At 41.2% G+C, this 25292-nt stretch overlaps 1 protein-coding gene across 3 annotated transcripts in view; it reads right to left on the bottom strand.

Annotated features, from left to right (window-relative positions):
• ELF7 (hydroxyproline-rich glycoprotein family protein) overlaps window positions 1-20609 on the bottom strand; it is a 46244-nt gene extending 25635 nt beyond the window's left edge. The window contains exons 1-2 of one of the 3 annotated variants that reach the window (XM_010258560.3): window positions 20182-20609; window positions 19031-20080 (exon numbers count right to left, since the gene is read on the bottom strand). In XM_010258560.3, coding sequence (XP_010256862.1) covers window positions 19031-20055 — 1025 coding nt within the window. In that variant the 5' untranslated portion in view covers window positions 20056-20080; window positions 20182-20609. Of the gene's footprint in view, window positions 1-19030 lie in introns of all 3 variants that reach the window. The other 2 variants (XM_010258561.3, XM_010258559.3) reach the window with 2 other exon arrangements.
• Window positions 20610-25292: the final 4683 nt, after the last annotated feature.

Genomic DNA, 25292 nt, shown 5'->3' on the forward strand with positions numbered 1-25292 from the left:
CTATCTCGTCCTTCTATAGGTGCGGGTAGCGGTACGGCCTCACGACAACGGGTCCTGCCCCTGGTATTAAGGGAATCCGGTGGTCACACGACCGGCCAAGTGGAAGGCCCTTGCGCTTTGAGAACACGTCTGAAAAATCGGCAAGAAACCTCCCCATCTCTGCAGTGTGCAAGGCGTCGCCATGGAGAGTATGCACCTATGGTTTTCTTGCTCTCATCTTGGTCCCTTTCTAGGTGACCTGTTTCCCATGTAAGTCAAACGTCATGGTCAAGGCACTAAAATCCCATAGGATAGGGTCGAGGGTGATGAGCCACTTAATTCCCAACACTATGTCGAACTCGTCTAAGGCCAGTACAAATAGATTTGCGAGGAATGGTTCAGAATCCACCTGGATTTGGACGCTTCGGCAGATCCCTGGACTGTGAACTCTCTCCCCATTTGCTACAGCCACCTGGAGCCGCGGTCTGTCTTCCATTGGTAGCTTCAGCTAGAACGCAGCCTGCTTGCTGATGAAGTGGGTGCTCCCTGAGTCAACCAGAATCCATACCTGTTTTCCTGCCACCTGGGCCTGCAGCTGCATGGTTTGGGAGTTTTGGATTCCAGTGATGGCATGGAGGGAGATCTCGGGTTCTAGTGCCGCCTGTTCCTCTTCTTCCTCCTCTAGCTCGTCTACCAGAAGGCAAAATAACCGCTTGCAACGGTGGCCAACTGAGTACAACTCGTCACAGTTGAAGCATTGGCCCTTGGCTCGGCGCTCGGCCATCTCGGCCCTGGATAAGCGTCTGATGGGAGGTGTTGTCGTGCTGCTACCCATGCTAGTTGCAGATCAGGTAGTGTTGCTGTTGAAAGGGCGTTGTTCCCTGTTGGCGGCCATCGACGGCTCTCCTGCGGTAGACCTTGGGTTCGTCCAAGTCGTTGCGAGACGCCCCATGCTAGACGGCCCTCGGCTGATCTGCAGCTTGCGCTCGAAGGCTCGAGACAAATTCATTAATGTGACCAAGTTGGGTGGGCTCTGCATCTCCACATCAACTCTCAGGGGTTCAGATAGGCCGGCTGTGAACATATCCACCTGCTGGTCTGGCCAAACTGAAAAGGCTCTGGCGAGAAGGGTCTGAAACTGCTGCTGATACTCCGCGACGGTCCCGGTCTGCTTGAGGTTAATGAGCTCCCCCAAGGGGTTGCTTGTTAATGGGGGTCCGAACCGAAGGAGGCAATACGACTTGAACTGGTCCAAACTAAGGCCTGGTTCTTCCTGCTCCACTCGGTAGAACCAGAGTTGTGCTTCATCGGTCAAGTGGAATGCTGCCAGGCTGACCTTGTCCTTCTCTTTCGTGCGCTGATTACGGAAGAACTGCTCACAGCGGTACAGCCATCCAAGTGGGTCACCGCTGCCGCTGTATGAGGGGAACTCCAGACGACTATATTTGGGTATGACTGTTGCTATCGGGGTGTCGTTCTGTCATTCACTGCAGCCCTCTGCCCGATCTAGGCGGCGGCTGTTGTTGGTGGCTGCCCCTTCAGGGCTCCTTTCCCTGGTGGAGAAGTATAACTCCAGTAGACGCCGAAGTTCCCTGACGTCCTCTTTAACTTCTCTTACCTCTGCGTGATTTTCCACGAGACGGTGTTCCAGCTCGTGAACCTTGGATGATAGCTGCTCCACGTCGCCCATGATGCTTGGCTCTGATACCAAAATGTTATGGGCCCGAGCGTAGGATCTCGTCACGGGGCGGTTTGTGGGGGAAACTCCTTGCCTTCCCTTGCCCTTCCCTTTGCGAGTTGACCCTATGGTGGCGAACTGAGGGGGTGATTTGTTCAAGAGACCACCCGAACTCTCCTCACTCTTTTCTCGACTGGAAAACTGAATGCTTTATTTCAATTCATGGCTCCTTAAATAGGAGATTACAGAAGGAAATTCCTAATTAAACTCATACTCCAACTTGAACTCAAACTACTAATTACCTACTCCTAATGGCAACACAATTCTTACTTAAGATAGGGATAAGGATAAGATAAGATAAGGGATAAGAGATAAGGTAGGCTGGAGGCGAGTTCTCTTGACGTGTCCAGATAAGGGTGGGCCCACCCCTATGAGCTGTCGTGTGGGCCCCACTCTGCTGCTGCCGGGTGCGTGCGCGCGACTCGTGGTGCCGCCGCCGCGCGGTGCGCGGTGTCGTGTGCGCGGTGCTGCCTCTGCTGTTGTCATGTGGTGCGGTTGCTCATAACAACATGAAGTGAGGAGATGGTTTTGAATTTATTTAGAGAAAGAGAATACATTACCGAGAATTTATCCTTACTGGGGGGTGTTTCCAAGCCAAAGGTCCTTCCAAAGCAGAATTTTATTACCTAAGCATACATCAAATCTAATGAAAGGTTGAAAGGAAGGCAAGATTCCAGCAATTGCTTTCCAAGCCCTAGGGTCAACACCAGCATCCCATCCATTAGTTGCCATCTCGTGAATACTTTCCACCACCAAATGCCACAAACTGCCCTGCTCCAAAGTAAATCTCCACAAGCAGTTTCCTAACAAAGTTACATTTCTTAATCTGAAATTGCCAATGCCTAGACCCCCCCCCCCCCACTTCCTTTTTCCTAGAAACTACTTCCCACTTCACTAAATGGTTCTTTTTTGAGTCACCCAGTTCCCACATAAAGTCTCATGAGTTTTCTAACTTATTGGCAACCTTGACACGAAGCTTAAAGGTAGACAGAAAATACACCGGAATGTTGGCTAGAGTGGACTTGATTAAAGTGATTCTACCCCTAGTGAGATATAATTTCTCTTCCACCCTGCTAGCTTCTTAGTGATCTTTCCAAAACCGGGTACCAAAAGCTTTCTGTTCTAGGATTTCCCCTAGGGGTAGACCTAAATATACCAAAAGCCAACCACTTACCTCGCAACCTAAAGCCCTAGCCACCAATTCAACCTCATCTTCCCATAAATTCACCCCCGCTTTACAACTCTTCCCAATTGACTTTCAAATTGGAAACTCTCTCAAAATGTGTCACCACCAATCTCAAATTATCCATCTTCTTAGGTTCCCCTTCACAAAAGAGAATGATATCATCCGCAAATTGTAGGTGAGTGACAATCACTTGTTGCCTCCCAACTCTCCAACCTTTTAGTAGATTTCTTGAATCAGCCCTAGAAATCAAGACACCTAGGACATCCACTACTAAGGTGAAGAGGAAAGGTGACAAAGGGTCTCCTTGTCTAAGGCCCCTCTTTGCAGGAAAGAAGTCCCTAGCTACTCCATTCACTAAGATTGAGAAGTGACAAGAGGTAATACAACCCTTCATCCAATCACACCGTCTCTCCCCAAAGCCTCTATTCCTCAACACTTCTAGCAAGAATTCCCAATCCACCAAATCATAAGCCTTTTCTAGGTCAAGTTTACAGATCAAACCCTTTTCTCCTTTTCTTTTTTTTATAATCCACACATTCATTGGCTATTAAAATCTGATCGATAATTTGTCTCCCTTTCACAAAGGCCCCTTGGTTCGGTGAGATTAAGGGAGGAATTTCTTGAGTCTTAGTGCAAAAACTTTAGAAATGATCTTATACAAACTCCCAATCAAATTGATAGGTCTAAAATCCTTGGATAAACTGTAGGCACCTTTTTAGGGATCAAAGCTATGAAAGTAGTATTTGCACTTGCGTTTATTTTTCCTCTTTCAAAGAACTCCAAGAAAACCTCCACTAGGTCATCACCTAAGATATCCCAATAGTCCTGATAAAAAGCCATAGTGAATCCACCCGGGCCCGGCCTTTTGATCTTTCCATAGAGAAAACTGTCTCCTTTATTTCTTGAACCTCAAACGGTCTTTCCAGGGGTTTCAACAATTCCCTTTCTCCAACATGCCACTCAAAGTCGGTTAGAGTCTCTCTTACTCTACTGGGGCTGTCATAAATGGATTTAAAATGTTCCACAAAAGCTTTTGCAATCTCTTCCTCTCTTGTCAGTACTAACCCATTCCATTCCAAACTTTCAACAATGTTCTTCCTCTTTCTTCCACTTGCCAAACTATGGAAAAATCTTGTACTACCATCTCTTTCCTTCAACCACTTGCATCTTGATTTTTGTCTCCAGCTTATCTCTTCTTTTATGAGAATTTCCTCCAAATCCTGTTTCAACTTCCATCTCTCTTCCCTTTCTTCAAGCCTCAATCTTCTCTCTGCATCAACAGCATCAAGCCCTTGAATCCTTTTAATAATAGCCTCCTTTCTATCTTCAATTCTACCAAACTCTTCTTTGTTCCAAGCTTTGATCCTGCCTTTTAGCTTTTGTAACTTCTTGTAAAATCTATATCCCTTCCATCTAAACACCACCTAATCCTCTTCCCACTACTCTTTCACTTTCTTTTGAAAGTCTGGATGTAGCAACCACATGTTTTCAAATCTGAAAGGGCAAGGTCCTCCTCCTAGTCTTTCCTGAGATAGTCTAACTAGACAATGATCCAACGTAGGTCTAAGTAGGGCCCTCATCACCAAACCACCCCATACTTCCTCCCAATCTGAAGAGAATAAAAATCTGTCTAGTTTACAACAAAGTGGTTCTTCTTGAAAATTAGACCAGGTTAAATCAGCTTGCGCCAACGGAAGCTCCCTCAATTCAAAAGAATCCACAAAAGAGTTGAACTTCCTCATACTTGATGTGGTCCTATGGTTGGGGTTATTTGTTTGATTGACAAACCTGATGACATTAAAATCCCCTCCCAAGCACCACGGGCCCTCCCACAATCCCCTTATATCTGCTAATTCCTCCCAAAACTCCTCCCTTTCTCTATACGAATTTGGCCCATAAACATTTGTTAAAGCCCATTTCAGTCCATCAACTCTTGTTCTTAATTTAATTGTAACCGTGTAGTTACCAATTAATTCTTATGAACAATCCATATCCCCGTTTGGCACCCCCCCCCCCCAAGACTGTGCAAAAGCCCAACTCAGTCCTCTAGCTGACCAAATACTTCTCACCCATCTGAATCTGGCTTTTCTTTTTTGAGCATTTCCCTTACCACTCTTCTCTTCCTGGAACTCCCCAAACCCCTTACATTCCAACTAATAATCTTCATTGAGAAACAATCTTTTGAACAACCCTATACAACACCCTTTTCTAACCTGACTACCATCCTTGTCTCCCAGAAGACCCCTTATCATAGTCCACTTCACATCTCAATCTCTCCACTTCACTCAATTTCTTCTTCCTCCTTTTAGGTGTCCCTCCTTCAAGCTTTTTCTTAGATTTATCTTGTTCTTCTGCTCTTATCTTTTTTTGACTCTTCTTCCTATTTCTCCTCTTTGTTGTTTTTTCGTCTGTATTTACCCTTTCTCCCTCCCTTCCCCTTACCTGGGAACTAGGAACCGATGTGTCACCCTCCTGTTCCTTTTCAAAATTCTCCCCTAATTCCTCCTCTACCAAGAGTTTAAAGGACTGCAAGATTAATCACCAAATCCTTTACCTTTCATCCACAGTATCATTCAGAGCCTCCACATCCTCTAAAACCTTTGTTACTTCAATTGAATGACTAGGACAGGCAGCTTTTGGAAGAGTGTCACTAGGATAGGCAGCTTTTGGATGAGTATCAGCTTCACCTGCGGGCTGAGACAAAACAACAATTGGGGAACCCAACAGAAGGAAATTAAGGCAATCAACAGCCCCAACAGTCATACCAAAAATAGCAGAGAAAATCTCCAACAAATCTGACCCAACCCAAGTCCAAAACTCCCCCATAAGTGTAAACACCAAAACTTTCTTTGACTTTAACATTCTTAACAGGCCCCATCCCAAATAAACCACCTTTGAATCTTGAAAATATTTTCAAAACCAGGATAGATTAACTAGAAACTAACAAAAATTGTCAAGGCTAAAATACGTTCAATATACTAAACAATTTCTTATAATGAAAAATAATTTTCTACAAGTATTGTATTTATCTCAAAAAAAAATGGAAACAACCACAGACCATGTACACCCATTTCTGTACAAGAGTATACAATTAATTAGCAAGGTATTAACAAATAAACAAAGTATCCCCGTCAAGAAACTGCTAATAGTCAAATCCTCAGAACTCCTTGTGTACTTACAAGTAATAACCACGAACAGAGCTTTCTTTTGATCCTACTCAGCAAGAAATATTCATTAAAAGGAGAGAAAGGTAGGAACACACTGTTTGAAGAGTTTTCACCACATAAAAAGAACACATCAATGCAAAGAAAACCGTGCCATTACAACTCAATGATAAATTGCCCCCAATATCTTTTCTATTCACATCTTTAAATTCTATGAGGAGACTGCTCCACAATTATAGAACAGATAACAGCAAGTATCCTCCCTGTCCGGTATTCATCATCAAGTATTCAAGTATGTGCCATTCCTTTCCAGCCAAAACACCAGCACAGATCTCCTGAAAGCAAAAATCATGTTTACACCCCAAGAGCACGACATCCAGCTGCACATTGGGAATATCTTTTGTACTTGTGTGTTAAATTCGTGAGGAGATATTCCCTATGTATGGCTGGATGCCATGCTCTCAGGGGGTGTACACGATTTTTGCTTCCAGGAGATCCCGTCTAACCAAACACCCCAATAGAATGCATACAAGATGATGCTCCATAATATTCTAACATTTTTGCCATCGGACACCTTTGGTCACAATGGAAATATTTCTAATGGATATTAGATCATTCTGGATATTGAAAATATCAAAAAAAAAAGAAAAAAGGGACATGAGATAAGTAAGAATAATGAGGATGACCTTGCCCCTTTAGATAGATATCAAGACTTCCAAGAAGCCAACTTTCGATCCATTCTTTCTAAAACTGGATACCAAATAGTCATAGCATCACATCTTGCACTTAAATGGCATTCCCAAATACCTTGTGGAGAGTGTCCCCACTTTGCACCCAAACACCCTTGACGAATCTTACACTTCTACCCCTGTCCTACTCCAAATATCTCAATCTTCTGCAAGTTTACCTTCAGCCCCAATACCGCCTCAAACAAATCAAAATGCTGCAAAATGTCTCCACATTCTCCTTAGTTACTTCTCAGAAAAACAAAGTATCATCTGCAAACTGATTAAAGTTATATCTCCAATCCCGTTGCCAACTTGATACCCATTGAAAATCCCACCCTCCATCGTTCTCTCCACCATTTTAACTGATGTCCCCACCACCAAACAAAGTGTCATCTTGCACCACTACCCAACCTTCCCCACTCAAAAATGTTGTTACAAATCAATTTCAACTTTCTGTTCATTCACCTTCCCCAACAAAAAAAATGAATAACATAACTTTTTTCTTTGCACAATTCTTGTACTTCACTTATTCTACTACTTAATGCCCAAATTTGTCCTATGGATTATGGATAGCTGAAAATATTTTAATAATAAAGAAAAAATAAATTTTGTATACTCCTGCACCTCAGTGCTAAATGCCCGCTTTACAATGTGCCTTTGCACCACTTTTCTACTTTACATGATATAATGCCCACAGGTGGGGCAATCTGATTGCAGGCATTGGAGGTGGGGCAATCTGATTGCAGGCATTTGACAAGTTGGAAGATGCAAGGTTTGAAAAGGGAAAGGTTGTATGGACTACGGAGCTTGCAGGGAGAGCTGGAGAGGAATGCCCAAATCTTTGATAATAGCATCTCCAATGAGCATGTGGTTCTTCGAAAAATCAAAGGAATTTTCTTTTTGTTTTCTTAGAGTAAGAGGCAAAGTATACTTGTATTTCCAAAAGATGGGAGATAGAATTCACAAAAGTATGAAAAAAAGTATGACAGACTGATTAGTAATCACATCATTACAGTGTGAAAGCTAGTTACAAAAAGGAGTCTGTAGATGTATCTACAGCTTTAGCCCAAGAGAAATTCTTGGCAGTCATGTTGTGGATAATCTCACTATTCTGGGAGGCCTTGTTCTCCAACACCCTGTTGTTTCTTTCCATCCAAATAGTCTACAATATAGCTGCAGGAACCATGTACCAGAGAGGCCTCCTGTTGCTGGATAGTCCTTCCAGGTGCCAGTTTCCAAGAAAGCAGAGACAGAGAGAGGGAAAAAAAACCAGTTTAGGTGAAGGTCTTCCAGAATATGAGCCAACATGAGTCTGCTTCTAGGACAATGGAGGAACAGGTGGTCAGCAGTCTCAGCATTTGAGATGCAGAGAGGGCAGTCAACAGAAGTAATGGTAATGCCTCTTCTAATCAGCTTGTCCTTGGTAAGTGGTTTACCTAAAGCTGCAGTCCAAACCATAAAAGCAACTTTGGAGGGAACATTCCAGGCCCAAACAGATTTATAAGGGAAAGGATGTCTGTTGAGACAGAATTGTTGCCTCGTGGATTTCGGGAAACTCTCTCAACTCTTTTTGAAAGGAGGGCAAAAATCATAGGCAATCCGACTCACTGCTCCGGGGCGGGAGCCTTGCGCATCAAGCCCGTCATTAGGCGCCGAGCTAAAAGTGATGTGGGAATACCAGGAAATCTCAGATGCGCAGAATCGAAAATTTTCCATGTCTTTCTTGGTTGGACCAACCTAACCAGTGATTTCCGTCTTCTTGAATTGGGAGAGCAAGAATCAGTCTCTCTATGCAGAGTAAGCTCCCTTCTCCTTGAACTCTGAAACCTTCTCCCTCCCCGTGTCCATTAGCGCTCCTGTCCAGAGCGAAGAGAGGGAGAAAAACGTCGCCAAAGCAGAATGAGCAGGCTTCTATTGCTACGCAACAATAGAGCAGGATAGCATTTTGCACCCACATGTTTGAATTTATTGGTAAAAAGCTCGCTTGTTATACGGGATCTGACGCACCAACCAACTAGCTCCTTTCTCCGCCTTGGCTAGCAACCTAACTGGAAGAAGTTCCCGCCGTTTTCCAAGCCGGCTTTGCCAGCTCTTCAATGGTTACGGAGGAGAACTTTCCGAACTCAATCAACTCAATGCAAAAACACGTGCAATAAACACCCTTCTTATCCCATTCCTGTCTATAGTCTTCTGAGTCAAGAACAGGCTAGAATTGATGCAAGTATAAACATTTCTGAAAGCCTCTCAATCTCCCATTGCCCAGTTTTGGGGCTATTCCCTGGAGGAAGTGGGGAAGGACCTTCTGGATGCCTTTCCAAACTGCTCTGTTGGCAGTTTGAGCAGCAGGATTTGAGTCCTAGCCCCCATTTGTAGTGCCATATTAGCAACAACAGTGTTTTAAAAGCACAAGGCACAGGGGTCAATTTACGCCCAAGGTACAAGGTGCAAGGTGAGGCGTGCGCCTTTTTGAAGCAAGGCGCAAAAATTAAAAAAAGGCTAAAAAATCAAAAAATTGTTAGAAAATTCAAAAAAAAATATTAAGCATAATATTAATAAAAAATATAAACTTAAATTTTAAAATAAATGTTTTAAAAAGTTAAAAAACCTACTATCTAAAATTAAAATACATAAACATAGCATGTAAAGCATATTCAAATGAGAATTTAAAAATAAAATCAAACATATAAAACATTTTCAAGCATGTAAAACCCACAATCTCTTTTTTTCCTCAACTGCAATACTTCAAGTAGCTAATGTGATGTAAACCATAGTACATTCTTCATTTACGAGCCGCCTTTGTACCACGCCCCTCAAGGCAAACCCTAACATGGACTTGTTTGGGCTTGCCTCGAGGGGTGTCGCACGAGGGTCTAGGAGCTGAGCCCCCGACCCAGCCGCTAGGTTCAAGAAAAGCAAAAAGCATCAAATTTTCAAAAGGCGAATGCTTGGGCTGAGGCACAAGGTGCACCAGGCATGCACCTTTTGAAAGGGTTATGCCTAGGACCTAGGCAAAGCGCATACCCTAAAATGTGCCTCGCTTGTGCGCCTAGGCGCGCCTTTTAAATCACTGAGCAGCAATCATCTGTTTCCACCAATTAGAAAGTTCAGCCAAGAATCTCCAAAGCCATTTACTTAGGAAAGCAATATCGACTTCTTTTATTCTGTAGAGCCCAACACCTCCAAATTGCTTTGGAGTGCAAATTTTAGCCCAATCCACCAGATGGATATCTTTTCATCTTCCAAACCCTTCCATAAGAAATCTCTTTGAACCTTTTCCAGTCTGGTAGCAACCTTTAATGGAATAGGAAAGAGAGATAGAAAGTTGTTCAGAAGGCTTGATAGAGTGCTTTTGATAAGGGTTACCCCCCTCCCAAGAGATATCTGGCCTTCCAAGAGGAGAGTTGTTTAAGGCATTTCTCATACGCAGGATCCCAGAGAGAGCTTGATGACCTTTTAACTGCCAGCAGCAGGCCCAAATATGTGATTGGCAGCTTAGAAGTCTTACACCCAAGAATCAGTGCATACCTATGAAAGTCAAGAATCTTGCCAACTGAAATTAGGGAGCTATTCTCAAGGTTAAATTTAAGCCTGGAAACAATCTCAAACCACCTCAGCCAATATAAAAGGTGTTGTAATTGAGAGGTAAAGGCCTCTATGAAATATAGGATATCACCTACAAATTGTGAAATGCAAATCCTAGGCCCATTGTTATAAATTTCAAAGCCCGAGAGGAAGTTTCCATCCATGGCCTTGTTTGTGAGGACAGCTAAAGCTTCTGTAACACAGATAAAGAGAAGAAGGGAAAGCAGATCTCCTTGTTGCAGCTCCCTCAAACTTTTGAAGAATCTTGTTGGAGTACCGTTTAGAAGAATAGAGAACTTGGGTGTAGAGATGCGGACATTGATCCAATTTCTCCTCTTGCCAGCATGATCAAAAGCTTTTTCCAAGTTCAGCTTACACAACACTCCTAGCTTTCCCAACTTAATTCTAGTATCAAAGACTGGCTATGTGGAAGCCATCTAGCATAAGTCTCCCAGGGATAAAAGCTCCATGGGTGTGAGAAATAACGCTACGGACGAACCTCTTGAGTTTGGTAGCCAGGATCTTTGCCAGAATCTTATAGAAGCTGCCAACTAAACTGATGAGCCTGAAGTCATTGATGTCAATCGCCCCTCCCATCTTTAGGATAAGCACAATAAGAGTGTTGTTTAGACTTCTCTCTAAAGATCCATTTTAATGGAAGTTTACAAATGCATTTAATAAATCATCTTTAATAGTAATGTCCCAACAGCAATTGAAAAATATCATGTTGAAGCCATCATAACCTGGGGCCTTGTCCCCATCAAAACTTTTGATCACTTCCCACACTTGTTCAGACTTCAGAGAACAAAGCTTCAAGGGCATGTTGTTGGGCTGAGGTAAGCTACTTAAATTGCAAACCATCCAAAGTTGGCCTCTTTAACTGCTTCCTCTTTATAAAGATTTTCGTAGAACTGCACTACCATTTGTTTTACATCATCAAAATCATGAGTCACTCTGTCATTGAGCTTGATTTTTGTAATGGTGTTTGTCCTAGCTCTAGCATTCACCAATTTGTGGAAGAAGGCACTGTTTTTTTTTTTTTTTTTGAGCAAAGTACAATTGTATTAATGTAAAAGTCCTTTGTACAATGAGAAGCTGTACATAACAATCCAGAAGGACCTCAAAAAAGGGTTATCCTCAAAAAATTACAATCAAAAGTAACCTCTTTAAAGTTAGTATGTATAGACAACCAATTTCTAACAAAACCTAAAGCCATATTGACGACTTCTGCTTCAGTAGAGGATTTGAGATCAAAAACCCTGCTATTCCTTTCTGTCCATACCGCCCAGAAAATCTTTCCTTTTTTTAGTCATCCCTTGGATCTGCCAAGCCTCCAGGCAAGGTATAACTGAGGCAGGCATACACCAACTTAACTTCAAACTACTTAAAAAGTCGTTCCAGATCTCAGTGACAAAATTGCAATGTAAAAACAGATGGTTGACTGATTCTGTATTCACAGCGCAGAAGCTGCACCTCAGGTCACTACAGTTATAACCTTTCTTCACCAACATCTCTTTGGAGAGACGCTTCTCTAAAGCTGCCACCCATACAAAAAACATGACTTTTAAGGGTGCCACTGTCCCCCAAATAGCCCGGCTAGGGAAGAGGGCTTCGAAACCTCCCACTACGGAGCTGTATTAGGATTTTACTGAAAACTCCCCATTTCCCCATTTCCACACTAGAGAATCCTCGGATTGCAGATTCAAACCCTGAGACTGAAGTAAAACTAGAAGATTTCCAACCTGATGAATCTCCCAGTCATTAAAGTCCCTTCTAAAGGCTGGAACCCAGCATATAGCAGTGTCCCTCTTCACAAAAGTACCAGCAACCATTGCCTCTTTTCTCTTTATCTTCTGCCAAACTGAACAGGGTGGGATACAGCTCCTTAAGAGATCTCTCCCCAGTCCAGGGATCCAACCAGAACCTGATCCTTCTCCCATTCCCTATTTTGAAACCAATTCCCCTTCTGAACATGTTTGAAGCTCTGCAGATTCCTTTCCACAGACTACACCCATAGGTCAGCAAGGGTGGACCACTTCCCCAACCACTGTCATCCATCCCATATTTTTCTGCTATTATTTTTCCTCCAGAGGTTGTCAGGTTCAGCAGCAAACCTCCACAGCCAACTTCCTAGCAAAGCTAGGTTGAAATATTTTAAGCTCCTTATCCACAACCCCCCTCGAGATAGGGGTTTACAAATTTGACCCCAATTTACAAGATGGTATTTGTGTGAGTCCTTCCAGCCCACCCACAAAAAATCTTTCATCTTTCTTTCTAAAAGCTCCACCACCTCCAAGAGGGATTGGAAGAAGGCACTGTTATTGTCACCCTCTTTTAGCCACTTCACCCAAGCTCTTGGTCTCCATTTACTCTTTATAAGCAATTTCATCAAACTCTTCTTGGAGTTTGCTTTGGCCAAACTCTCCTCTAAGGAGATGCTTTTTTGTTCTTCTTTTCTATCTATCTTTTTAATAGTCCTTAAGCAAGCCTCCTTTTGTCTATGAAAGGGGGGAGTAAGCTGGGCTATGTCTAAGACTTGAGGTTTCCTCCTAAACTTTGCAGCTTCTTGGCAAAAATATGGCAGCTGTTGCCCTGAAAATTAAAAGAGATTCACCATTCTTGGATCTTTGCCAAGAAACCTTCCTCCTCCAACCAATTGTTTTGCAAACCAAAAGGGACCACAAGCTCGGAAGAAAAAACCTCCCATCACAAAGTACAGGAGAGTGATTGAACAGAATCTTGGGAGGGATTCTTGAAGAGAGGCCAGAAAGTGTCCCTCCCAATCAGAAAAAATGAGAAATCCATCCAGCTGAACTAGGTAGGGTTGGCTTGGTTATTAGTCCAAGAAAATTTGGCTCTATTAACTGGAAGGTCGAGCAGATCATGCTGGTTGGCAACAGCAGCAAATTCTCCCATTGCTTTTGTTAGTTTAGAGTTATCCCTCTTGTCCCCTCCTATGCACCAAGGGAGGGGCCATCCAGAAATGGTATCATCAAGTTCCTCTCAAAGTAAATGACACCTTCTGTTTTCATTCGACCCATACACAAAGGTAATTAGGCAGTGAAAACCATCATCAAGTTCAACTTCAATAGAAACAGAGAACTCCCAAATCCAGTGAGAAATTTTCTTTTTTTTATCCCAAATGATCATGAGACCCTTGGCTCAACCCACAGCTGGTTTAGCAAGCCAATCAAAAGATCCGCTGCCCCATATGCTACAGACATGAGCAAGCAATGGCTGCTGAAGCTTTGCCTCTTGCAAGTGCAGAATATCTAGCTTCCAATTTTGAAGAAAAGACAAATAACCATTCTATGTGGGCTCAAGGACAACCCTTCAACATTCCAAGAGATTACTATGTGGACTTGAAGATTGAGTCTCACCTCTCCTCTTGCTCCTGGCCACTAAAACCCCAGGTGAGATGGAGGGTCTCTTTGGTCTTCTTCTTACTCCTTTTTTTCCCTCCAGCATTCTTCTACCCCTTGTCAAGTAGCATTCTACGTTCAATAGCAATAAGCAACCTCTTGACGTCGTCTTCTAGGCCATTGAAGGAGACCCTTAGGAAATCACCAAAGGTAACAAATTTGGATGATGCCCAACATGAGAGGCAGGGACTGTCATTCAGTTCCGGTGACTACTACTTTCACAAGAATTTAGTTTTCCATCTTCAAGTTCTTCTTCTCTTCCAATCAAAGAGTGAGTGTGGTTCTCGACTAAGCAATATGAAGTTGTTTCACAATCATCTACTACCAGTAGAGTGATATCTAGGGGCTTGGCTACTTCAACTGTCCCTAGAGGGTGGGTTATATGAAAGGGGAGCCTCTCCAGAGTTTTGAACATGCAAAGGAGCTTGTTTTTTCATACAACAAGCTGTCATTGAGTAGGGGGCTACCTAAAATTCCGTGGTTCACCAGCAGAGAAGCCTCTAAATCTAAAATTGGTATTTTCATGGGATAAGCCCATAGGTTGCCTTCCTTTTTCAGTGCTTATATAATCATCCATGCCACTTTCTCTTATCCCCAAGGCTTGCACAGGTTTCTCTATGATCACAATCCTTGCTGGTCTAGGAATCATCATTGAAACAAACTAGGGACTGAGAGATATAATTTTTTATTTGGGCCACGGTTGGTCTCTGGCTGGTCAATCAAGTGCTCCTTTATCTCCAGCTCTGAGAATACCTATTTTTAAACTGATTAGATGCTTGCTCAGGTTGAGTACGGCTTTTTTCATCTTGTCCGTTGGGTTGGTCTACTTGTCTAGGTGGAGGGACAAGCAGATAGATAGGAGTTTGCATGTTAGCTAACATCTCTACTAAACATCCAGAGAGATCAGCTTTTTTGGCTCAACTTTATGGATTTGAAAAGCTTGATTCAAGCAGACATCTCTAACATTATGATCTTCATGATGGACGGTATCGAATGTAGCCACATAATGACAACACCTCACCACACATGTAAGGCCATCGCATTCATGAGTCCCCTCAATTAGTGCCTTCAATCTTCCCCAACACCAGTCGATCAGATCTTGCAAGAATTTCAAGTGGCTATTTGTGCTAGGCAACATGCACATCATCTCAGGATTTAGAACTGATTAAGCAAGCCTCGTCCTTGGAGGCTTAGAGCATCTAGTGGTCTCAAGGAGGCTATTTGGGAGCTAGCGATATAAGGGGACTTTTTCCAACCAAATTGAAAGTTTCTACAAAGTTTTTCCAACTGCTATTTTGATAAGTCTAGGAATATCTCCTTGACAAGAGATCTTCCTTCATTCACACCCATTCGCAAGTACTAAGCTCTTGGGGCTATCGTTAGTTTCGACAAAACAACCACAAGCGCTGCCAATTACTCAAATGACTGTTGAGCACAAAGGTTCAAAGGTAGGCCAAAGACCCCCATACCCTGGCATCAGCAGGTTTACTTTTTCCCCTTTGATGGGCTTCTCCCACCAAGTGATTTGTACTTCTTTTCCTTATAACCACCAGGATCCTTTTGAGAGGGATTTTGAGGTTTCATTTTGGAGAATATAAAGAGAAAACTATCTTTCAAAAATTGTTTCATCCTTAATCCACTAGCCAGTCTCCAAGTTCAAATAGCCCAACAACTGACTTCGACCGAACATAGGGAATTGTCCAACCAAATAGTTCTTAAGAAATTTTTCTCTAGCATAGACACTATCCTGGTTAATGCTGATAACAATTTTGTTGTCCCAATACCAAAGAGAGGCGATGCCTTCAATTGGCCAAAAATCTGGAGGATCCTTCTTCTAGTAAAGATGCTTCAAGTCTTCAACCTTGTCTTCAAGAGGTTTTTGCTTCAGCGGGGTTTACGATGGGTGACGATCTTGTAGGTAGTATCATCTTCTTAAGCTTCTCACTTTCTTGCATTTGACACATAATGACAGGGCAAACCAGATTGAAGTTAGTCACCAGTGTCAAACACTAGAGTGCAAAGCTTTTGGTCTTGGCAGAAAGTGAACAAGGAATTTAAATGTGTGAATCACAACAGATTTTTTGACAAGGATACCTTATTTGCTTTTTGACTTTGTACTTTGTATTGCCCGATTGAGGTGTATATGAACTACACTTTTGTCTATAATATAATACATTACAATACCTTTTTTCAAAAAAAAAATAATACATTACAATAGTCCTATGAATAATTGTGCCCTTGTTGCTCATTGCCTAGAAAGTGAATTAGCCAAACAGTTTACCCAATGAAAAGTGGCCTCAAATTCCCTTGGCAGCATTTTTAACTCCTTCAACATATACCTTTGTTCCCAGAAACCTTTGTTGTTTTCTCTCATCCAACCCACCGCTACCTTTAAATCCCCTTCCACTGTGATATTCTGGATTTGCATGTTCCTCCCTACCCTTAATCCTTGCAATACTTCCATTTATTTCGTCCTCGAAGAATCACCAAATCCCATTGGTCCCAAGAACAAGGCAATAATTTTTCTGCTTGCATCCCTAAAAGCTCTTCTGATACTCGATGGTCCTAGAGCAATTATCTTCTTGTGCTTCATTACTTTGCAATTGGATGGTTGTCACTCCTTTGGTGAGAGAAAGTAAAGTATCGTATTGTATGGCATTGAAAACAGCATTCACAAGTATAGCTGTGTAAAATAACGAACTGTACAGCTCATAAAATATAGAGATGATCAGAAGTTTAAGTCATAAAACTCTCCAAGAAAACAAAATTTAGTGTGAAAAGTAAGCATGATAGTGTATCTTTTTGGGCTGAACCTGAACCGCAAACAAGGAATGAAGCAGAGTGTTGGACAGTCAAGAAACAACATGTCCAGAAAATGGGTGTGGCAGAAATGTGAATGCTAAGATGGATGAGTGGAAAAACTAGAAAGGATATGATCAGAAACGAAATCACTGTAGGAACTTAGGAGTAGCTCCTATAGGTGATAAAATTAGAGAAAGTAGATTAAGATGGTTTGGTCATGTGCATAGATACCAACAAAGGTACCTGTAAGGAGAAGTGAATTGTTACAAGTTGAAGGGGCTAGAAGCGCAAGGGGTAGACCAAAAAGGACATGGTAGAAGCAGTACGAAATTACTTAAGTGCCAATAATTTAACAATGTATATGGCATTAAACAGAATGGACTAGCGAAAAAGGAGTCATGTAGCCAACCCCCTATAGTTGGGATAAGGCTTGGATGATGATGATGATAGTCATCTCTTTGTTTTAAAAAAATCTGATATTTCTTTCCATCCACAGGAACCAACAAATTGCCACTGGAATATTAAATAACACAGTAAAATTATCCTCAAACAACATATCTTATTCCTCCATACGTCCCATAAATAAGCTGTTAGTAGTGTTTTAAAAGCAAGATGTGCAGCTGAAGCACAAGAGATTCCTAGAGACTGAGGTATTCAAGGTCAGGGAAGTGCCTGAATGAACTGATGTGCCATTTTTGTGAAAGAAAAAATGAATGAAAAACTTAATATACAATAATATGCAAATCTAACTTATGAAAAAAACAAAATATATCAAAAAGCCTTCTTCAATTGTTTAAGACTATCATGTTGTTAACACAACGGTTGTAGCATTGTATGTTAAAGTCTTAAATAAGCTAAACAATTTAACCTTTGAACATCATAGGTTCACCCTACAATATAGCTATGTATTCAACATTAAATTCAAGGTGAACTTACCAACAAGATGAGAGCCGTGAGGCATGCCTTGGTTCAGACAAGGCACAAACCACAAAATGACCCCTTCCTGTGAGCCTAAGGATGCCCAAGGCATGCCTTTTAAAAATGTCCAATAGGTAAATTTTTTAAGAGGGATTTGGGATCTTAATAGATGTTAGGGTTTGGCACTCTTATCCCCTCCAATAAATGCCTATAGCTTAGCTTTTCAGCAATCAACAATAGGTGACATACATACTCATGGTCATAATTAGTCCACTTCCCTTCTCTTGCTACTAAAATTTCTTAGATGCTACCTAAGTTTTCCATTAACTCATCCATGAAATTTATCAGCCAATGGCACTAATACCTAGTCATCAGAAAGGGAAACCATAGAAAGTATTTTTTATTGACAAATTAGGCAATTGAAAAAAGAAGGTTTTTGCAAGCCTTTCCAACCTATTTTCATGTGCCAAATTCTCACTTCTGCAATAGACCTCCTGTTCTCAGTCTACATTGCTCTATCACTTTTTCAGTTCCTCTACCTGTAATTCTAACACAACAGTTATACTGTAGAACCATACAAGTCTCAACGCTCAAGGTAAATCACACAACTGATTCCAAGTGGTAATTATGAACCTTAACCCTTGAGAGAAAACTCAACCTCTTTACCTTCTCAATATGCTCATTTCTGCCACATGCCTCTTCATCTCTCAGCCCCCACTATTATATCTCCTTTACCACTAATTTTAACAGAACACCTTTGTCATATAACTCTTTAAGCATCAAGGCAAATCCACCCACCGACTCAAGTGATGATTTTGATTTTGATGACAAGCTTCAACTAGGTTCTAGCATGAATACATTAAGTTTCAACTAGGTTCTAGCATGATTTTGATTTTAGGGTCAGCTACATGAATACTGTTTTGCCATTGCACTCTACAAAGAGACGAAACTGATATTAACATTCACGACATAAATTTGGTGAACATAAAAAAGAAACTTTAAACAATATTTAAAATGTTAGACTAGGGCACCACCATGATGTTCACAATATGTTTGTTTTAACATTGGCAACCTTAGGAATTCATAAAACTTGGCCAAAGAGCACCATATACCAGAAGGAACACTTTTCTTGCTTATGCAATATCTTCATTGAAGAAAAAAATAGTTATAAATAGATTTGGTTAAAAAAGAGGGCAAAGAGTATACTTCAATACCCAGACTAACATCAATATTCCCAACCTTTTTGAACCATGTATATAAACCCCAAGTGTTCAAACTAAAACTGACTGGGAAGAATAAATTAAAGTGTCATGAAAGAGCTAGAAAACACAACCAAATATCAAAAATTAGTCCGAAGCAACAGAGAGATAGCAACTGTCCAATAAACAAACTTTCGCAACCAATAGTAAAATCCCCATATACTCATCAAAAAAATAAAAAATAGTAAAATCCCCACAGACCAAAAGTAAATAAATAAAAGAAGTCAGAGTTCCTTTACATAGCATACTTACTTCAGCTTGCACAAAAATGTCGTTGGCTTCTTCAACCTGTTCTCAATCCTGTCACCGCTCAAAAATGTAGTGGTTCTTCGCTCTCCCATTCGAGAGCCCACAATTGATCCATGCCCTTTCATTCCAGACGACAACATTTGTGTCTTATGCAACACAGTGTTCTGAGACTCCTTTAATTGCTGCCTATGCTTCTCTTCCTGCCTCTGTTTTTCATACTCCCTCTTCTTACGCAACCTTCTCTCTTCTTCTGTCTCAACTCGCCCAGCAGGCCCATTGGGTTTTCCTGGGGGCACGGGAGCAGCAGACGCCTTCTGTTGCTTAGGTGGAATAGCATGTCTGGAATGTCCCGCCTCACGCCAACCAACACCATTGGCGTCTTTGGGCCCCCCTCTGTCGTGCCCATGCCCGTGACCATCAGGTCCACTTTCTTTCCCCTGATTTGGTGGAGCAGAGGACGGAGGTGGCGGTGGAGGTGGTGGAAGTGAAGGAGGGGGCAGTGGCGGAGGAGGCGGAGGAATTGAAGAATTGGGAGGAGGTGACGAAGGAGGAGGAGGTGGTGGTGGAGGCATTGGCGGTGGTGGAACTGAATGAGGATGAAACTGGGAATACTGAGAGGACGGGTAGTACATAGGAGGCTGCGGAGGCTGTGGTTGAGAGTTTATGGAAGACGACGGAATTGGAGGAGGCGGCGGAGGCTGATATGAAGATTGTGGCGGAGGTGGCGGAGGCTGATACGGGTACTGCTGATGTGGTGGCGGTTGCTGCGGTTGTTGTTGAGGCCTGGAAGGGCCGTAATGGTGGGAAGAAGAAGGGTACCCGCCATGATGAATATTCGAATTGGGGTGTATCTGATTATAATTCGGTGGATAAGAAGCGGAAGGCACCGATGGCTGAGATCCAGGGGGACCGCTGAATCCCCGATTTTGAGGATACTGAGTTCCTCGTGGTTGTGGAGGTGGTGGAAGAGCGTTCTGGTTCGGTGGAGGAAATGAAGACTGAGGAGGGAACGGCCTGAATGACGCCATGCCTGACTACTCGCTCTGTATATCTCTACAGATAGGTATTGTAGATTGGTCAATTGGTTTAATTAATTGAATTTCTGGTAATGAGAGTGTCTCTAAGAAGAAAATCTGAATCGGCTAAAACCCTACCTTTATTAGAGAGGAAAAAAGATGCCTTTCCTCTTTATTATGAGTCTTGGTTTGGCTTTTACGAAAACCCTAGAAATAAAAATCTTTGCAAATATTTTCCCCTTCTATGGTATTGGTTCTGATTGAAGACCGCTAAATCAAGTTCAAGATGGGGAGGGACTCTGTAAGTGATATTTCTAGTCCGAGCCGGAGAAATTCAAGCTTTGACTTTTAAGCAGCTGGCGTCCGGAAGGACTAAGAGAGAAAGAAGGCTTACCGGCGGAAGCTAGCAGCGGCCGATAAGTGACTTATAATTTGTTCCCGAGGTCTGACTCTGTCTTCGTCGTCGGACTCGGATCGGTGTGTTCAGAGAAAGAGAAAAGGAGTCGACGAATTGAGCTTTCCTTTTTAGTTTTTACTGCTCGGAGTCGCACGTGCCGGGAGCCCATGCGAAAATGAGATGTAAGTTGGGTATATATATCCGTGAATTATCTAAGCCTATATTTCAGACCCAGTATGTATGTATGTAGGCCTGTGCTGAAACCGGGTTCAGTAAGTGCAAGGCCCGTTCGAACAGCCTTTGTAGTTTTTATAGCCTTGCATTGGTAATATTTTGAAGTCGATTTGATTTCGCTTGTGTTAGGGAACTTAAATTTTGTATGTCCATTTTCTTTTTAGGCTGTGTTTGGTTGCAGTGCAAATTTATTTGCATTAATACAAATGTATGGGAGTGTAAATATAAAAAAATGTAAATTGTTTAATTTTGTTTTGGATTTTACTTTGTTCTGTTTCATGTCTTAATTTACTTCATTTGTATTGCAATAAGAAAAAAAAAACTAAAATTTGAAACAAAAATAGGTTAGAATTTACACTCAAATCATTTATACTGACATGATTTTGCATCAATGCAAATTTATTTGCATTGCAACCAAACACAGCCTTAAAAAAATTTGAAATTGAGAGATATTGAGGGATATATATTAAATTCCAGTTATAAGAAAAATTATGAATTTATGAGTCAATATTTTCTTTTAATGAACGAAATTTTAAAGTTCATGTTTGTAACTAAATGCATCCCAAGTTGATTTGTTGAGTTTTATTTTCTATTAATTAGCTCTTATAACAAATGTTTGAGTTAAATCTTTTTAGATGGCTATTTGGCTAGGGCCATTATGCATGAGAACAATCTGTTGGTTGTTAACAAAATTGTATTAGTAATTTATTCTGTGATTATCAATGTTTTAGGACTTGACCATACCAAATGATTGGAATTTTCGAACTAAGGAGCAGTTCCATGTGTGTGTGTGTGTGTGCATCCATGTGTTTAGACCAAGTTTGGAGCGAGTACTTAAAAAAAAAAGAGTTTATTCAAATAAGCATTTATTTGCATTTGGCACTCAGATTTTTTCGATGTTTATTTTAAAAAATAAGCACTTGTTTCATGTTGGGCATTTGGTGACTTTTTCCCAATTAAGTACTTATTCATTTAAAATGACAATTAACCTTTTTTTTAGTATTGTTGCATCTATATTGACTTAAGCATATTTTTAAACGCCAAATCAAGCACAATATGTGCTAATCTATTTATCTATATCTATACTACTTATGAAAGTATGAATGAGGAGGTATTGGTTTATGGAAATTTTCTTTACAAAAATACCCTCTCTTGAACTTAGCTCGTCTATATTAAAAGGGCAAAAAATGTAATTAAAAGAATACCATTAAGTGCATTCAATTACCTCTCATTAAGTCTCACATTTAAGTCATTAAATAAATCACATTATCTCTCATTGAATCCAGCATTTATATTTTTGTTTATCATCATTAAATTGCACTAATAGATCTATACACGATAATTATTAATAGAATGAAATTTTATATTTTTAAAATAAACCTATAAATGAAATCATATTTCCCATATAGGTCGTGGATAAGTACTTCAACCATTTTGGTCAAATGGATAATTTAATGATGTCATAAATAAATAATACAGATTTAAAAATATAAAAAAAATTGGACATGTTTCTATTATTATATATGTGTCATATTAAAAAATAAGTATGATAAAATAGACATAATTTTATTAATGATGGACATCAAATATACAACTTAAAGCCGATGAAAAATTAAACCATCTTTCTATCTAGGGGTGGACATTTCAGTCAAAAAAAAGTTCTAAGCCCTCATTCTTATTTTTTTATAATAGTATAGATTAGTGTTTCTTCCTTTGGTCAAAGCCATTGACCCAATTCCTATAGTTCTTTAGATGTAAGGGACACCCACAGTGGTATCTGATATGGCCGGGCGGTCCATCCACCTCATATTCTTCCCTAAGCTATGCCTTCCTACAATGGAAAGGTTGCTGTTTACTTGATCCCTGTAGCCCTCCTGTTTTCAAACAAAAAGTGAAAAAACAAGCTTATTGCAAATAATGATGAGTCAGTTGTTTTGACTGAACCCCCTATTGAAAATCAACTAGCATGGCATACGCTATGGCCAAAGTCACAAGTTTTTACAGCCTGGGAATGAGCTATATTGTCTATGCTTGTCTCTTTTACCATTCTATATATATATATATATATGACTATTCCTACCAGAGCTGGTAATCCAGTATTCTCTGCAATGATGATTTCAAGACAACACAAACGGGTAAATCCCCATAGTTAAGGAAGAAACACTACAAATCTACATTCCATTGACAACACTGGTGGCCATTGGGAAAAAGATCACAACACAAGGGGAAAATCTCCACGGTTCAAGACAACATATTCCATTGGAAAAAAATATATATATATATATATCACAACACAGGGAAAAATCACAGCATGGAAGAAGCACAAATCAACACTCACATAAAAAAGAACAGTGAGTATGGACGCCAGTCACGCCATGCTCAATGTTTGGTTTAGGAGGAGCTTTTTTTTTTATATGGTAGGAGGGGGGGTAGCACGTCCCCAAAAATCAGAAAAACAAATAAAAAGTAAAGGCCAAGAAACATTATTTGCATTCAGACTATAATCCTCTCGAGGCTGGATTCAGTGAATCCTTCGGTTTATTGGGCGTGTGAACCCTCCAATAGGAAGCGTGCACGTCACCCTTTTCGGTTCTTTTACTTTAATTCCCATTAACTTGTCAGCCCGATTCAACCGGATGGGAAAAAAACAAAAGCAGCGAAAACCAAGCACTCCCATTCTTCCTCCCCCACACTTCGTTTGAACTCTCTTTCCCCATTTTCTCCAGAGCCTTAGCTCAAGAACACAAGACCACGGGCGGTACTCTTCACTGTTTCACTGAGCTTCGACGGCGTGCACTCAACCGGCGGTAAGTATCCCTTCTCCTTTTCCTTGAAACCCCGCTATTCTTCTCAAATCTTATCTTCCTTTCTACAGACCATCAGCGACAAGATTCAACCGGCATGCACCAATCTTCTCAAATCTTATCTTCTTCATTGCAGCAGACTGTTGCTGATAATAATTTCTTCACCGGTAGAAGTTAAAAGATATTAAGGAGAAGATTGAAATAGAGTGGTCTGTTATCTGTTTGTTAATGGAGTTTCAACGAATCTATATCTCAATGTCAAGCTCTTCTTCTTCTTCTTCTGTATCTTCACCGAGCCATAGACCACAAGCTCACTGGCGGTTTCATTGCAAACCGACATTCGTGAAATCAACCGTAAAATCTATTGGCGACGGTAAGAAATCAACCGGAGCTCGTGAAGCCAAATGTAAAATCTACCGGCAGCAGAAAAAAATCAACTGGTGGTCATCTAAAATCATTCAGTAGAACAAGTCTGTATCTCCACGCCAAACTCTTCTTCTTCTCATTCTCTTCCTCCTCTCCTTATTTTCCCTTTTTATTCTCTCATTTCTGTCGACTACTGTGACCAAGCTATTGCCGACTGCTATGATGAAGCTATTGCTAGAAGATTTCTGTCAATATACTTTGCTAGTCTTCTTTGTTTTTCTTTAGAAGTTGCTGGACTGCCGGGTGTTCGTCACCATGTCTGGAATTGAAACTCAGGAAGTCGATCCAATCAGGGGAAATATATACTACAAAGAAAGAAGAAAACGGAAAGAAGAATAGGGAGAGGAGGAGGAAGAGAATAAGAGAGACTTACCGCTCGCCGCTGGTTGTCGGTCGTCGGTTGATTTTTTATGCCAAACGTCACTGGTGTTCTAGTCATGTATGGTCAGAGACGATGCGGAAGAGTTTGGATGAGAGAGGAAGTCCAAAAGTGTGGTTTTATTGCTTTTTTGTCATTTAGTGGCCGGTTCAACCATAGTTAACAGAACAATTCCGTTACATCTCTAGTAATTCAATGAGGAGACGTAGTCGATTCTGGTTGGTGGGTTCACGCTTCCGGTGAACCCACAGGTTCACAGAATGCGAGCTCCAATTGATTTGCCTCGCCTCTCGATACACGTTGTAATAAGATACTCCTTTGTGAGATCATTTTCTATAGGAATGTCAACCGTATTCGAAAATACGATTTTGAATTTGAGAATTTGGGTAATTCAAATATTTAATCGGTTGAATTTGGATATGTCGTCATTGGATTTGATGAATATTTGAATTCAATCGATTATTTAATTCATATATGTAATATATAAAATATTTAAATGGTTTATGTTGGTGCTCGAATTGACCGAAGATAACAAGGTAATTCCATCCCTAAGTTTCTGAGGTTGGCCGAAGGCTTTGAGGGTTTGAAGAGGTTGTTGTCGAGGCCAAGGTATGTAAGTTAAGGCGGGGGAGGCTCTGAGTACTACTGAAGCCAAAGACAAGTGGCTGAGGTACTCTAAGACAGAATACATCAAAGGCCCTGGGTGAGACCCCAAGGCAGAGTCTCCAATGGTCAAGTTAGTACGGGGTACGAAGAGGGGAACTAAAATATAGTTTTGAGACCAGTTCCAAATCTAGATGTCGATTGTGTTAGACTCCACCCCTTACCTGGAGGGGGGTACCCCTATTTATACTTGAGTTGCCTAGAGGTAGGTGGAGATGAACGCTTGAGATGGGTGTCGTACGAGGGCGGTCAGAGAGCTATGCGGGGACGTGTGGGCACTACGTGATTGGCTTCGTACGAGGGGAGCAAGGTGACCCCTGTTGTAGAGGATCTCGTTTCCGAATCT

Source organism: Nelumbo nucifera, chromosome 2 (assembly GCF_055504915.1).
Source record: "Nelumbo nucifera cultivar China Antique chromosome 2, China Antique-T2T, whole genome shotgun sequence".
Lineage (NCBI taxonomy): Eukaryota > Viridiplantae > Streptophyta > Magnoliopsida > Proteales > Nelumbonaceae > Nelumbo > Nelumbo nucifera.